The 15,698-nt window shown below is 40.9% G+C and overlaps 1 protein-coding gene across 1 annotated transcript in view; it reads right to left on the reverse strand.

The window, feature by feature from the left end:
• GRIN2D (glutamate ionotropic receptor NMDA type subunit 2D) overlaps positions 1 to 15,698 on the reverse strand; it is a 456,113-nt gene that overhangs the window by 242,496 nt on the left and 197,919 nt on the right. Inside the window, exon 6 of the mRNA XM_044277508.1 lies at positions 6,280 to 6,417. Within this exon, the coding sequence (XP_044133443.1) occupies positions 6,280 to 6,417 (138 nt within the window). The remainder of the gene's footprint in view (positions 1 to 6,279; positions 6,418 to 15,698) is intronic.

The raw sequence follows: 15,698 nt of genomic DNA on the forward strand, positions 1-15,698 counted from the left end.
ATTTAGGCTGGGTTCACACTTGAGCGTTGCGCAAACGCGCATTTTTATGCGCGTTTTTGTAATAGTAAACGCGCGTTTGACGCGCGTTTGTGTGATTCACTACAGTGTCCTATGGCCACAAACGCCCCAAAAGTCGCTCATGTACTTTTTGGAGCGTCGGGCGTTTTACAGCGCGATCGTACGCGCTGTAAAACGCCCAAGTGTGAACCATTCCCATAGGGAATCATTGGTTTCTCCTTGTTGAGCGTTTTACAGCGCGTAGGAACGCGCTGTAAAACGCTTAGGTGTGAACCCAGCCTTAAGTGGAATATTCCATGGCAACGTTTAGGATAGGGAAGCAACACATGGCCATATACACTTGAGCAGATGTGTTTTCAGTTTTCTGTTTGCTGTGTTATCTGTGGTTTATTCATTCCCAGTGACCTTTTCAGTCTTTTCAATTGACTCTGCTTCTGACTTCAGGGCTGGTGAGTTTTCAAAAAACAGAGACAACTTTATGCATTTGGCTCCGTGCTGTCACTTTCTATCACATCAGACTGAACTTTATCGCCATCATATTTAAAACTTTTGCTGCCACGAGAGCAGACAATCTTTGATTTTATGTTTGTTTCTATTTTAAGTAAGTGTACATTGGCTTCATCTGTAAGAACATTTCCTGAGGTCATTTAAATTCCCCATTCCCCCATTCAGTGCTGAAAGATGTAGACAAGCTTGTGTACTTTCACTCCCTAGTCAGACGGACCTGTTAAGTGTGTTGTTTAATTTCTATACATATACATTTGTCTACTTGTTTGTCTTGAATAAGAATTTTTCACCTGCTTTGCCCCCCCCCACCAAAATAATAATAATAATAATAATAATAATCTGATGGAGGCCACTGTGCCTCATAAACACTGAATTCTGAGATAAGATTCATGTCTCATTTGTAAAATATATTTATTTAGTTTATTCATTTAGATAGTCCTGACATAATCCACAGTGATGCACAGAAATTGTCATAATTCATTCAGTGACTGTCTAAACTGGGGCTTATAATCACACATTTTGAATTATGTTAAATTGATTACAGTAGCCAGATATAGCTCACTCAAATACAGTGAGATCATACAAACTCCATGTAGATCTTGCCCTTGGTTGGATTCAAACCCATGACTCCAGCACTGCAAAACAAGAGTGCTAACTACTAAGACACTGGAGACATTATTAAAGATTTTACGCCACTGTTGTGGCATGAAAAAGTCACAAATGATGGTATGCACTACATTTGCACCATAATTTGCTACTTTTTCATCTTTTCAACAGTTTATTGAAGTGACTAGAAAAAATTATGATTCGCATTGAAGCCAAATTTCCTCATGCTTCATGGTAACAAATCACATTTTTTCCTAAAATGGCTGCTGCACATGTGAGGACATGGAGCAAGGAATTCTGAAAAGGCAGGATCACCCATAATGCCATGCATGCAGCCAATCAGCAGCCAGCACTGTGATGACACAGCTCTATAAAGAGCCTCAGCCATCTTGGATTCTGCCATTTTCCAGTGTACTTAGTACAGGGAGAGACATCAGCAGGCGCTAGGGACAGTGCTACAAAAAACTTCATTGTGCAAAAAAAATTATTTACAAGTTCAGGGAGAGATCATTCAAGGTGTAGGGAAAGGATAGGGAGGAATCATTCCACAGCATTTTCAGTGCCTTGCAAAAGTATTCACCCCCTTGACTTTTTTCATATTTTATTACATTGCAGCCTCAAGTTCAATGTTTTGTTAATCTGAATTTTATGTGACGGATCAGAACACAATAGTCTAAGCTGGTGAAGTGAAATGAGAGAAATATACAACTAAAACTATTGTTTAGAAATAGAAAACAGAAAATTGGCATGTGCGTATATATTCATCGCTCTTGTGCATTTACCTTCAGAAGTCACATAATTAGCAAAATTATGTCTACGTGTGCAATCTAAGTGTCACATGATCTGTCATTACATGTACACCCCTTTCTTGAAAGGCCCCAGAGGCTGCAACATCTAAGCAAGGGGTATCGCTAACCAAACACTGCCTTGAAGATCAAGGAACTCTCCAAACAAGTAAGGGACAATGTTGTTGAGAAGTTTAAGTCAGGGTTAGGTTATAAAAAATGTCCAAATCTTTGAAGATCCCCAGGAGCACCATCAAATCTATCATAGCCAAATGGAAAGAACATGGCACAACAGCAAACCTGCCAAAAAACGGACGCCCACCAAAACTCAAGGACCAGGGAAGGAGGGTATTACTCAGAGAGGCAGCACAGAGACCAAAGGTAACACTGGAGGAGCTGCAGAGTTCCACAGCAGAGACTAGAGTATCTGTACATAGGACGGCAATAAGCCATACACTCCATAGAGTTGGGCTTTATGGCAGAGTGGCCAGAAGAAAGCCATTAATTTGAACTATAAACAAAAAGGCACGTTGTGAGTTTGTGAAAAGGCATATGGTAGACTCCCAAAATGTATGGAGGAAGGTGCTCTGGTCTGATGAGACTAAAATTGAACTTTTCGACTATCAAAGAAAATGCTATGTCTGGCGAAAACCCAACACATCACATCACCCAAAGAACACCATCCCCACAGTAAAACATGGTGGTTGCAGCATCATACTGTGGGAATGTTTTTCAGCAGTCGGGACTGGGAAACTGATAAGAGTTGAGGGAAATATGAATGGTGCTAAATGCAGGGATATTCTTGAGCAAAACCTGTGCCACTCTGTGCGTGATTTGAGGCTAGGATGGATGTTCACCTTCCATTAGGACAATGACAACAAACACATTGCTAAACCAACACTTGAGTGGTTTAAGGGGAAACATGTAAATGTGTTGGAATGGCCTATTCAAAGCTCAGATCTCAATCCAATAGAAAATCTGTAGTCAGACTTAAAGGGGTTCTGCAGTTTGTTTAAACTGATGATCTATCCTCTGGATAGATCATCCGCTTCCGATCGGCGGCGTTCCAGCAGCGCTGCGGCCTTCTCACTGTTTACCGCTGGCCCAGTGACGTCACAACTAGTATCAACCTGCCTGGGCGGGGCTAAGCTCCATTTAAGTGAACGGAGCTTAGCCAGGCCAGTTGATACTAGTCATGACAGCACGGGGCCAGCGGTAAACAGTGAGAAGGCCGCGGCACTGCTGGAGCGCCGCTGCCTTCTCAAACAGCTGATCGACGGGGGTCCTGGGGGTCGGACCCCCGATTGTCAGAAGCTGATGATCTATCCAGAGGATAGATCATCAGTTTAAACAAACTGCAGAACCCCTTTAAAGATTGCTGTTCCCAAGCGCAAACCATCCTTGAAGGAGCTAGAGCAGTTTTTCAAGGAGGAATGGGCAAAAATCCCAGTGGTAAGATGTGGCAAGCTCATAGAGACTTATCCGAAGTGACTTGGAGCTGTGATTGCCGCAACAGGTGGCTCTACAAAGTATTGACTTTAGGGGGGTGAATACTTATGCATATAGACTTTTTCTGTTATTTTGTCCTATTTGTTGTTTGCTTCACAACAAAAAAAGAAAAAACATCTTCAAAGTTGTGGGCATGTTCTGTAAATTAAATTATGCAAATCCTCAAACAATCCATGTTAATTCCAGGTTGTGAGGCACCAAAATACTAAAAAAGTCAAGGGGGTGAATATTTTTGCAAGGCACTGTATGTTGAACAGGGTTCAGTATGGGAAGTTACAGCCTGGGTAATAGGAACAATCCTATTACACCTTTCTGCACTGACTGGGGACCCAAATTGCCATTATACAGCTCTGTAATTTCAGCAAACCGTTCTGGTTATTGGGGTGTTACAGCCATTAACAGGATTTATTACAAGGAAATATTTCTACGTCTTATTTGCTCTTGTGCAGTGCAGTTATACAGTCGATATAAAAAGTCTTCACACCCCTATTAAAATGTCATGTTTCTGTGCTGTAAAAAAAAATGAGACAAAGATAAATCATTTCAGAACTTTCAGGCTTCACCAGAAGAAGATTAAAGTTTTGGAATGGCCCAGCCAGAGCCCAGACCTGAATCCGATTAAAAATCTGTGGGGTGATCTGAAGAGGGCTGTGCACAGGAGATGCCCTCACAATCTGACAGATTTGGAGTGTTTTTGCAAAGAAGAGTCAAAATGTGCCATGCTGATAGACTCATAGCCAAAAAGACTGAGTGCTGTAATAAAATCAAAAGGTGCTTCAACAAAGTATTAGTTTAAGGGTGTGCACACTTATGCAACCATATTATTATTATTTTTATTTATTTTTTCGTTTGTTTTTCAATTGAGTGGTACAGTTTATAGGTCACATTAAAGGTGGAAAAAGTTCTGAAATGATTTATCTTTGTGTCATTTTTTACATTACAGAAACCTGACATTTTAACAGGGGTGTGTAGAATTTTTATATCCACTGTATGTTCTAAAGCATTTTTTGGCTTGTGTTAGTGAAAAAAAAAAAGGCTTATTAGCTATTGTGTAGTGAAGTGTGGAAATTACAGCACTTTTTGTTGTGTAATAGTGGCAAAAGAAAAATATGTTTGCCGTTCAGCGGTGCAGTTATATTTTCTAAAGCATTCTGTGGCGTGTATAAGTGGAAAAAAAATAAGGGCCTATTTGCCATTCAGCTGTACAGTTATATGTTCTAAAGCCCTTTTTTGTTTTAGTGGGGGGAAAGTGCTTAATAGCCGTTGTGTGGTGAAGTGAGAAAATTACAGACTTTTCTGGGGTGTTTTAATTTCCATTTTATTTATTTATTTGATCTAACAGTATGTCAGGCAGAGAAGTGCCAGGCCCGGCACAGGGGAGTGGCAGAAGCCTAAATGTTTCAGCCGCAGGCAGAGATCGCAGCACAGTAAGGGGGCTTGGCAGCAGGGGTTACTTCGAGAGGCCTGAGCTCCGGGTGTGAGCTAGCGGTCGTGTCTTGACCAGCAACCCAGCAGTTCTTGAATGGTCTCGGTCCTCTCTGTTTTGAATCCACTCCAGTTTTTTTGGGCATTAGAAATACTGATGGATTACTGACCAAATGCTGACCGAGTGAAGGCGGATGCTCAACAGACAGGATCCGTTTTTTTTAGGGTTATTGTTCTGACGTATAAGAGGAAGGGCAAAGTAATCAGTGACATCAACACAAACTTACTGCTGACACCCTCTCCACTCTGTCAGGGAGGCTCTACTTGTATAAGCGTTTTAATAGAACAGGTTCTGTAGACATCTATGTGGAATCAGTTGACGACGGTGTAAATGGAGTGTGCTTCTTCTTGGCGCTAACATTGACCTGTAAGGCTGAGTTTATACTTGAGTTATTTGGTCAGCTTTGGCCCCGTGACTGCCCAAATAAGTGAAATGTGCAGTAATTCTAAGAGCAACGACTGTCATCTGAATGTCATACTGACTCACATATTATTTCACTACCACAGTAGACTCCCTATGTGTGTTACTGCAAGGCACAGTGTTCTACACCACTATGAAGGCTCTCTGCAGCCAGGAAAAAGCCGCTTTTTAACGCGTTTCACCGCAAATAAATTTGGATTGAACCAAATATTTTCAAAAAATTTAGTGACTGAGCCAAATTGAATTTTTTTTAAATGTGCTCATCTCTAGAAGTTACAGATCTACTATAACTTTCGCCTGAAACTGGCATAAGTTATAGCTCAAGTCGACACCAGCTCCTGCCAGCCAAAACTATGAACCAATCAATCCATGATAAAATGTTGTATAAATGGTGGACCTTATTAAGATGTCCAGCATGTAGATATATACAAATAGTGCAGAGCAATGCTGCTTTTACAAGTTAAAGACAATGGTTTTAATAAAAATATGTCAATCAGATTGATGCATACTGTATGCATTTATGTAAATTGGTGATCTACAACACTAGTTGCATCATTTCTGATCCAATGGATCTGTATATTAAAGCAACATTGGGATATACTATTATACCATCTTTTTGTTGACACAATTTTTTATCTGGTACTGTTAAAACAATAACTACACCTACATGCACCATACTTTTTATGTTTTGTCATTATCTGGATACATATCGCAAGAAATACAAGGTGTAGGTTCATGAGACAATCCAATTCAGTTTACACAATACCAATAAAATAATATATCATAGGTATTTAGATAAACATATACCTACCTGGCACCTACTTTTACTTGGTAATGGGTTCAGCAATTCAGTTTAGCACAATATTACAGCACAAAAAAACACACATGCAGCAGGATTCAAAATGTAAGACAAAATAGAACAATAGGATATCACTAACTGTATCTCACCTCTCCAATCATTCCATTCCATACTCCTTCTATCTTCTTCCCATGTTTTCCATTAGTTACCAGGTAAAGATCATAAGTAAATCCAATGGTTTTGGCAAGACGTTTAAGAATATCAATGCAGAATCCTTTACAGCATTGCTTGACAAATATGATCTGGTCTGTTATATGGCTGTAGAGACAAAAAGGTAACATTTCCTGTTCAAGTTTACATTTTAAAACCAAAAAATCAGCTACACATTTAGATGAAACAACAAATTCAAATATTCAACATGTCAAAAAATCTTAAACTGTGAAAGTTAAAATCTGATACAAGGAATATTATGTGTATTAGTGGTATATTTGTTAAGCTTTCTACAGTATATGGATACTTGGTGGTAAAAAATAGGACAATTTTTAATTTGAGAACTGTACCAAGATTACAGTCAAAGGGTAAAACAGAAATGTTAATTCCCAGAATGCTTAAACTAAAGAAAACCTACCACATAGAAAACAAGCTATACATATTAAGGTCTTTTAACCTTTCCTGGTAAGTTTTATCCTGCAATCCATGTACTAGTTTAGTAGCTCTTCTCTGAACTCTCTCTAGAGTATCTATATCCTTCTGGAGATATGGCCTCCAGTACTGCGCACAATACTCCAAGTGAGGTCTTACCAGTGTTCTGTACAGCGGCATAAGCACTTCACTCTTTCTACTGCTTATACCTCTCCCTATACATCCAAGCATTCTGCTGGCATTTCCTGCTGCTCTATTACATTGTCTTCCCACCTTTAAGTCTTCTGAAATAATTACTCCTAAATCCCTTTCCTCAGATACTGAGGTCAGGACTGTGTCAAATATTCTATATTCTGCCCTTGGGTTTTTACGCCCCAGGTGCATTATCTTGCACTTATCCACATTAAATTTCAGTTGCCAGAGTTCTGACCATTCTTCTAGTTTTCCTAAATCCTTTTCCATTTGGCGTTTCCCTCCAGGAACATCAACCCTGTTACATATCTTTGTGTCATCAGCACCTCCTTCTTCTACTCTAAACTACTCAACCACTATGGATACACCAAGACTAGAAGTCAGTTTTTTACTATCGATGCCAAATAACAATTCACAATACTGCATAAATCGCATTATAAATGTTATATTCGCCATGTAAATGACTTGCGATGACAACTGGGCTTTCAGGACTAAGCAGAGTAAGACATATTAATGAGCTTCTCATGCAAATCCATCTCCAACCTATTAATTGATGTCTTAGTTTCTTTTGGTTTAAAGCATACACTCTATGAAATCTCATCTCAGTCAGAGGACCGGAGGTGGCATTTTTTTAGATGCTCGTGAATATGCAAATTCTTCCAGATGCTGAAAACACCCAAATGACACATTTATGTGCCACTCAAAAAATATATATAATTACGTAATTGCCGTAGAATTGTTCATCGTCATATGGGATCAATAGGGAGAACTGGCATCTATGGTTTATACCAATGGTGTGCCAGTCTTTTTTAAATTATCCTTAATATTCTAACGCAAATTTATGTCAACTGAGCCCATGACATAGCTTTTGGCTGACTGATGTTGGCTTATTCACTTTAGTGGTGCAGAAAACCACCACATATGATATATGAACAGCTTTTGAATGAAAGTACTACACCCCTATGTAATTTATTGAGGTTAAAAATAAAAAAAAGCAAAAATATATAAAATATGTCAAACTTGCAAGTTAACAGGTAGAGGGTTACACTCATCCTCCAATGCATTTATACATCAGACAATTATGCTCTAATTCTTACCTAGGAAGTATCTAAAACAACATAAAACATGAACAGTTAAAATACCTTGTACTATAACAAAACCTTATACTATGTACTTTGATCCAAAACATAGAATCTTATGGTATGAGGTATTTTGACAGCCTTAATATTGCACCTCATAATGGTATATTTAATGTCATCTATATATTGCAGAAATGTTATCATATCTGACACTACTGATGACATGCCCAATGCAATCCCACTCTACTCGTCTACTAAAGAAGAACTGTGCAGGGGTGGGCTAATTTAAAAAAAATAGATGTATTTTCTGCTTGTCTCCGTACTGTAGTGCTTGCAATATACATCGCAAATGAACGGGAAGTAAAAGAAGGCCAAGAGCTTTAAGAAATGGACATGAGGGGAAAGAGAAAGTGGCACATTACAGCCTGAAGAAGAAACAAGCCTCTTATCTGCTGGCAGAATAGATCTTTTTTCCTGTTGTGACACCACAACTCTTCATTAAGCTGCTCGATCTTTTACCCACTTTGTCACTTTGATGGCTAGGAAAGCGATCTGTGACCTTTTCTCACACTAGCTGCGATGTGAGTTAAATTGTCTGCTTCGTAAGATGAAGAATTGAGAGGGAGATTTGAAACATTTGTGACTGCGAGGTTAAAACAATGCTGTGCAAGTTATTCCATTTTGTATCTGGCAAAACAAAGATAAGGTCATGGCTCAGTGGTTAAGACAGGGAAAAAATGGAGACTTAAGGTCTTTAACCATTTCCTAAAATTACAGTGAAGCGGAGCACAATAACTGTCTATAAACAAAGGCTGTGAAGGGAGCACTATGTTTAACATTATATCACAAACGCAAGAAGGAAATGACCTCATTTTGGCTGATGTCATGTGACATCATCATGACAACATAGATGCCTATGTAACACATGGGGTGTGGGAGAAGCAGAGCTCTGTATCCACATCCCTGCTCAAAGCAATCCAATGGTTTTATACATATTATACAAGATTCCACCAACTCACACCACCATTAAGAGCTTTCTTGAGTGTTCCATCGGCTAGACCAGGATTTTTTGAAGAATAGAAGAAAATACCATGTAGATTTTAGGGGGAACCAACAGCTGAATGCAATGTTGTTTATTGTAACGCATTTGTAACTCCCGTGAGTGGCATTACCACTTCTGGACCCCGCTACTATCTCTAATGGTCTAATATGTCACCTGTGTAGTTATTTCAGGTCCAAACACTGTGCATTTCCTATTTTGCAACTGTTATGTTCAAGTGAAATTTACCTGGTTATCCAGTAGGTGGCAGCAAGCATGGCAGATCTACAGTTAGAGAGAATAGAGCCCTTCTTTCCATTCTAACTCTCCCTCTAGGGAGGAACGGGGTCTAGTTAGCTAGAAGTCAGTTTAGCTTACCTGCTGCTAGGGGATAGTCTAGCTTACCCTCTGCTAGGGGAAGGAAGCAAGGGCTGGGCACGAAGCAAGCCAGCTAGAGCACTTTTAGCTCTGCTGGATATCGTGGCCACAACCTGAAGCCTCAGAAGCCAGAAAGTACCCTGGTATTACTTAGGAGACAGACTACCGAGAGAAGTTGCAGCATCCAGAGAAAGCTGAGTTATACAGTCAGCCTGTTTGTACAGCAGAGTCAGAAGAGCAATAGATGTAGTAGAGACGAGTTTGAATGCCACATTTAATGCTAAAGCCTGCTGGAAACAAGACAAAGTCTGTAACCCGTTTGGAGAAACGTTTATGTCAAGTAAAGCTGTTATTGAACTTCATCACAAGGTCTGGACTCAAATTATTTCCTTTATCCCCCCAATTCTACTACTCCTTATTTGATGCTTCGGAAGACAATGCCTGGGGTCCAGCATATCCAGGTAGGAGCACCGTGACACAACATTACTTAAAGGGACATTGTAGGACACCCTATACCACTCAGCCATTCCTAGATCAGGTACCACCACCAACACCAATTCTTAAAGGGACTCTGTCCCGTTGTTGCTTCACTGCAACTGGCGTCGCAAATATTTCTTAAAGGGACCCTTTGCCGCTGTCGGAGGCAGCATATTTTGTGGCACATTGTCTTAAGAAGGGGCTTTTGTGATTTCTGAAATGTATTACAATAAATTATGTCTAGATGTTGGTGTCCCCTGGAATCTTCATGGGGTAGCTGAACAGGATTTTTTCTTCTGTTCTTCGATTGACCTGGTGATCTACAGTTTCCCTGACTTGCAGCTCACCGATCTCCTTACTCATGCAATTGTTGTGCCTCTGCTTAACCTAGTAAGGTGGGTACCTACACTAGTGTTTACTGGTAGCAGTCCACCATCACTGATTTACAGAAATATTGCCCTATGAAGCAGTCTTGTCTTGTATTTTCCTTTTCTTACTAATACATAATCCAGGATTTTTGACAGCAATAATAGTGCATAATGCTCTTGCCAGAACTCAGACACCATAAAGTTAATAGAAAAAGTCAGTGTCCATGGTTCTGTTAAAAATGAATCCTTCACAGTGCCATGGCTTCCATTTCAAAAGTAATGCATGCATATTTTCTTATTTCTAATCATGCTTACTATAACAAACAAAAAAATAACTCCCTATGAAACTGTTGCATAGACACGTAGCCGTACTTCCTCTGATTAAAACACTTTTTTTCTTTTGTTGATCTGAGGTTCTATTCCTGAGTTAAGATACATTTTCTTATTAGGCAAATGAAGCCTTTGGTGCAATGAGGGTGACTCTATTGCTCTTGTTGCACCTAAGCTCCACTCCTTTCTGTGGCCAGCCCCTCCCTTTGATTCACAGAGCAGCCAGGGAGGGGCTGACCACAGAAATTAGCGGAGCTTGGGTGCAATCATAGGCGTGCGCACGGGGTGTGCCGGGTGTGCCTGGGCACATCCTAATCAAGCCGACTTGAGGTTTACAATGTGCGCTGAGCCGCCGATTTCACTGTTCATTAGCGCACTGAGCGCTGTGAACGGCACTGCAGGCAGCAGAGCAATACAGCTGATGCCTGAATTCTCCAATAACAGAGCTCTGTACATTACAGAGCTTTGTTATTAGGGAGGAGGCTGCTGATTGGCCAGTATCAGCTGGCTGCCCTGCCATTGGCTGATTCTCTCACACCCCCTTCTCTCGGGAGCTGAACACAGCAGCAGCAGTAGCTTCCTTTTCAGTTATGAAAACAGGAAGCGCGCCACCCCTGCTGCTGAAGTGCCAGGGACAGCATAGGAATGGAGCCATCACCATGTGCCCAGGTGATGTGACAAGGTGAAGTGTCCTGCAGGCTTCTATCTACTGCTGGGTGGGAGCTCAATGTGGAGCTTTATGAATGGAAAAACTAATAGTGCTTCTGACCCTTATGTTAAAACATAACTTTCATTTGATTGCCTAAAGGAAAAAAATTATTTAAAAAACCTGCTGTTTCTCTAGATGACCTTAAAGTAGTGGCAATAGAGTCTCAAGGGTCTATAAAAACAGCTACACTATTTTTACAGACCTTTGAGACTCTATTAACACTACTATTAACATAAGGTCATCTAGAGAAAAAGCAGTTTTTTTTTTAATTCTTTATTTTTCCTTTAGTTGTTTAGGTGTTAGAGCAATTTAATGAAAGTTATGTTTTAACATAAGGGTCAGAAACAGAGTTTTGTTTAGCCTCTTGGTTATTAGTTTTTCTATGTAAGATATGTATATTGTACGGGATGGTGCAGGTGTTATACTGTATTATATGGGATGGCGCAGTGGTTTGTATGCTCTTTGATGTGACAATTATCTTAGGTTTTCCTATCACCCACCTTTGATGGCGCTGTACCCAGCTCTGAGCCGATCCCGCTCAGCAGCTGCCAAGGCTTAGAGGGAACACTGGTTCTGTCAACCCTGTGCTGCACTGCTTAGTACCAGAGGGCCAGGAAGCGCTGAAAGCGCTATACTCACCTCTTCCTGGTCCTCATGTGCTCCACTGTGAAGGCTGGGCAAAGTGTGAGGCCACGCTGTGACCTCACTCTGTGCACGCCCACACAGCAGAGTGCAGCGTCTGGAGCAGGAAAGGTGTTTTTTTTAATTTTATATGGGGGCACTAGGGGCTGATATGAGGCACTGGGGCTCTTATCTGAGGTCTGATTGGAGATAATTTAAATTGGGGTCTGATCTGAGGTCTTATTGGGGTCTTATTGACATTGGGAGTCTGATTGGTGGTCTGACCTGAGGTGTAATGATTTTTTTTATTTTATTATCATTGTCCCTCTCTAAAACCTAGGTGCGTCTTATGGGCAGGAGCGTCTTATAGGGCGAAAAATATGGTAAGTTTAAAAATGATTTCTTCTCCCTTCATTATATTAATAGTGAAAGTCTGTATGTATGTATACAGAGTGTATTTGTGTAGATATATGTGTGTGTATATAATATATATATATATATATACATACACACGTGCGCGTGCTGCGTCTGTGTTTGTGCTTTAGGGTGCACACCCTAATGCAATAGGCTGCGCACGCCTATGGGTGCAATGGAGATGCCCTTATTTACCAAAGGTCTAATTTGCATATTATGAAAAAGTATCATAACTTGGGAACAGAGGTTAACGGGTGCCGCGCTAAATTATGAAGCAGTATACGGGATCAAGAACCAGAATACAACGTGCCAAATTCGTATGATGCACAAGCGAAAAATTCCAAATCCATAAACAATAGTATACAGGCGGATCTCACACTTCCATATATACCATGCGAAGATTTTCAGCAACCTGTTACTCAGCTGCACATATATGAAGACGGCTGTCTTACGTCTTCCAGTTCACATGCGAAGGAATGGATGTCCGCCTGCAATATGCGATGAAATCTCCCTTTGGAGTAACAATCACACGAAAAGCTTGATCCGAAACAGCCCCTGACGAAGCTAAGTGCGAAACCCGGGTCGGGTATTTTACATGCTTGTGAAAACTTGCTTTTTGTAAGTAGATTAAAGTATTCCTACTTTTAAATCCCGAGGGTATTGCGCAATCTTTTTCTGTCCTTTACTAGGGTAATCCGGGCTGTTTCGGATCAAGCTTTTCGTGTGATTGTTACTCCAAAGGGAGATTTCATCGCATATTGCAGGCGGACATCCATTCCTTCGCATGTGAACTGGAAGACGTAAGACAGCCGTCTTCATATATGTGCAGCTGAGTAACAGGTTGCTGAAAATCTTCGCATGGTATATATGGAAGTGTGAGATCCGCCTGTATACTATTGTTTATGGATTTGGAATTTTTCGCTTGTGCATCATACGAATTTGGCACGTTGTATTCTGGTTCTTGATCCCGTATACTGCTTCATAATTTAGCGCGGCACCCGTTAACCTCTTTTCCACTTTGTATTAAGGACTTTGAACCTGTCCTATTAAGGGCACCGCAGCTGATTGTCCATTGATCCACACCTACCAATTTGTTTCTGTCTGTAACTTGGGAACAGAGCCTCAGATCAACAAAAGAAAATAAGTATTTTAATCATATGAAGCACAGCTATGTGCAAATACAAACAATGTGATAGGGAAATCGCTGGTGACAGAATTGCTTTAAGTAATTAAGATATATTGGTTCTGTTTTCATATCATATAAAAGTCCAATTCAAGCTGCAAAAGTCTAAAGCATAAAGTATATAAGTAGAGATGAGCGAATCGAAGCTGACAAAGTGGAATTTGTTTAGAATTTCAGGAAAAATTTAATTTGCAACGAATGCAAATTTCCTCGCGCTTCATGGTAATGAATCGCAATTTTCCTAAAATGGTGGCTACACATGTGAGGACTGAGGACATGGGACAAGAAACTCTGGGAAGGCGGGGTCAGCCAGATTGACATGCCTGCATGCAGCCAATCAGCAGCCAGCCAGTCCTGTGATGTCACAGACCTAAAATACGGCAGCCATTTTAGATTCTTCCATTTTCCAGCGTTCAGAGTGCAGGGACAGACGTTTGAACGCATTAGGGACAGCAAGTGGAAAAACGATTGTGGGGAAAAAAAGACAGAAAAAACGATTTATAAGTGCGGGAAAAGGATAGGGAGGAATCATTTCAAAGCATCTTAGTGCAGGGAGAGATGTCAGAAGGTGCTAGGGACATTGATAGGAAAGTGATTTACAAGTGCAGGGAAAGATAATTTGGGGATCCAAATAGCCATTAGACAGCTCTGTCATTCCAGCTATTTGTTATTGGGCTGCAAGTGCTATGTTGAAAAGCCTTTAGAGGCTTATATAGGAGTATCTTATTCAGTACTACAAGAAAAATATATACACATTTTACTTCTGCAGTTATTTCTGGTAAAAGTGTATAGGGGTGTATTTCAGTAAAAAAAAGAAAAATATATACGCACTACAATGTTGCAGGGCCGGCGCTATAATAAGGCAGACCAAGCGGCTCCCTTAGGGCGCAGAGAGGGGGGGGCGGAAAAATTTGCCTCTGGGTCTTATGGGGCGAATACTAATGAAGCGCTTCCATTTTGGAAGTGCTTCGTTAGTACAGGAGGACCGGGAAGCAGTGAAGGATCTGTACTCACCGATTCCTGGTCCTCCGCTCGGCTGTCTGCTGTAAAGGTATGCGCACCATGTGACCTCACTGTGCACAGCCTTCACAGCTGACAACCGAGAACCAAGAAGAAGAGAGAGAGCACTGGTGGTGAGGAGCGGTGGCGTCCAGGACCAGGAGAGGTAAGTTTTTTTATTTTATTTTTATTTTAGCTGATGGCTGACATGGGTGAGCATGATGGCTGACATGGGGGGGCATGATGGCTGACATGGGGAGGCATGATGGCTGACATGGGGGCATGATGCCTCACATGGGGGGCTCATGGCTGACATGGGGGGCTGATGGATGGGGGCTGATGGCTGACATGGGGGACTGATCTGAGGCATTGGGGGTCTGATCTGATGTCTGATTAACATTGGGGGACGGATTGCTGGTCTGACCTGAGGTGCAATGGAAAATATTTTTTTCTTATTATCCTCCTCTAAATCCTAGGTGTGTCTTATGGGCCAGTGCATCTTGGAGGGCGAAAAATATGGTCCTCAAACCAGCGATTGTCTGTAGCAGAGAGAAGATACCAGGACCACACAGAGGAGAAGCCAGCTGCTGCAGACGGGACCAGAGCCGGGTGAGCTGTGAGAAGGGGAGAAGGCGCCAATATGTAGCTTTGCTTGCACCGGCCCTGCACTCTTGCAATTATTTTGGGTGAAATTGTATAGGGGCGTCTTACAGTAAAAAAAGAAAAATATATACGCATTGCACTGTTGCAGTTATTTCTGGTGAAAGTGTATAGGGACGTATTACAGTAAAAAAAGAAAAATGTATGCGCACTGCACTGTTGCAGTTATTTCTATTGAAAGCGTATAGGAGCATATTTCAGTAAAAAAAGAAAAATATATACACACTGCATTGTAGCAGTTATTTCTGTTGAAAGCGTATAGTTGCGTATTTCAGTACTTCAAGTAATATATATACAAACTTTAATCAGATTCTTACATTTCTTTCTGGTCAACGCGTATAGTGGCCTATTTCCGTCCAACAAGAAATAAATATTCTCAGTTCACTGCTGCTGTTATTTCTGGTGAAAGCGTATAGGGGCGTATTTCAGTACTTCAAGAAAACTATATACGAATTTCACTCTTTAATTTTTTTCTGG

Source organism: Bufo gargarizans, chromosome 2 (genome assembly GCF_014858855.1).
Source record: "Bufo gargarizans isolate SCDJY-AF-19 chromosome 2, ASM1485885v1, whole genome shotgun sequence".
NCBI lineage: Eukaryota > Metazoa > Chordata > Amphibia > Anura > Bufonidae > Bufo > Bufo gargarizans.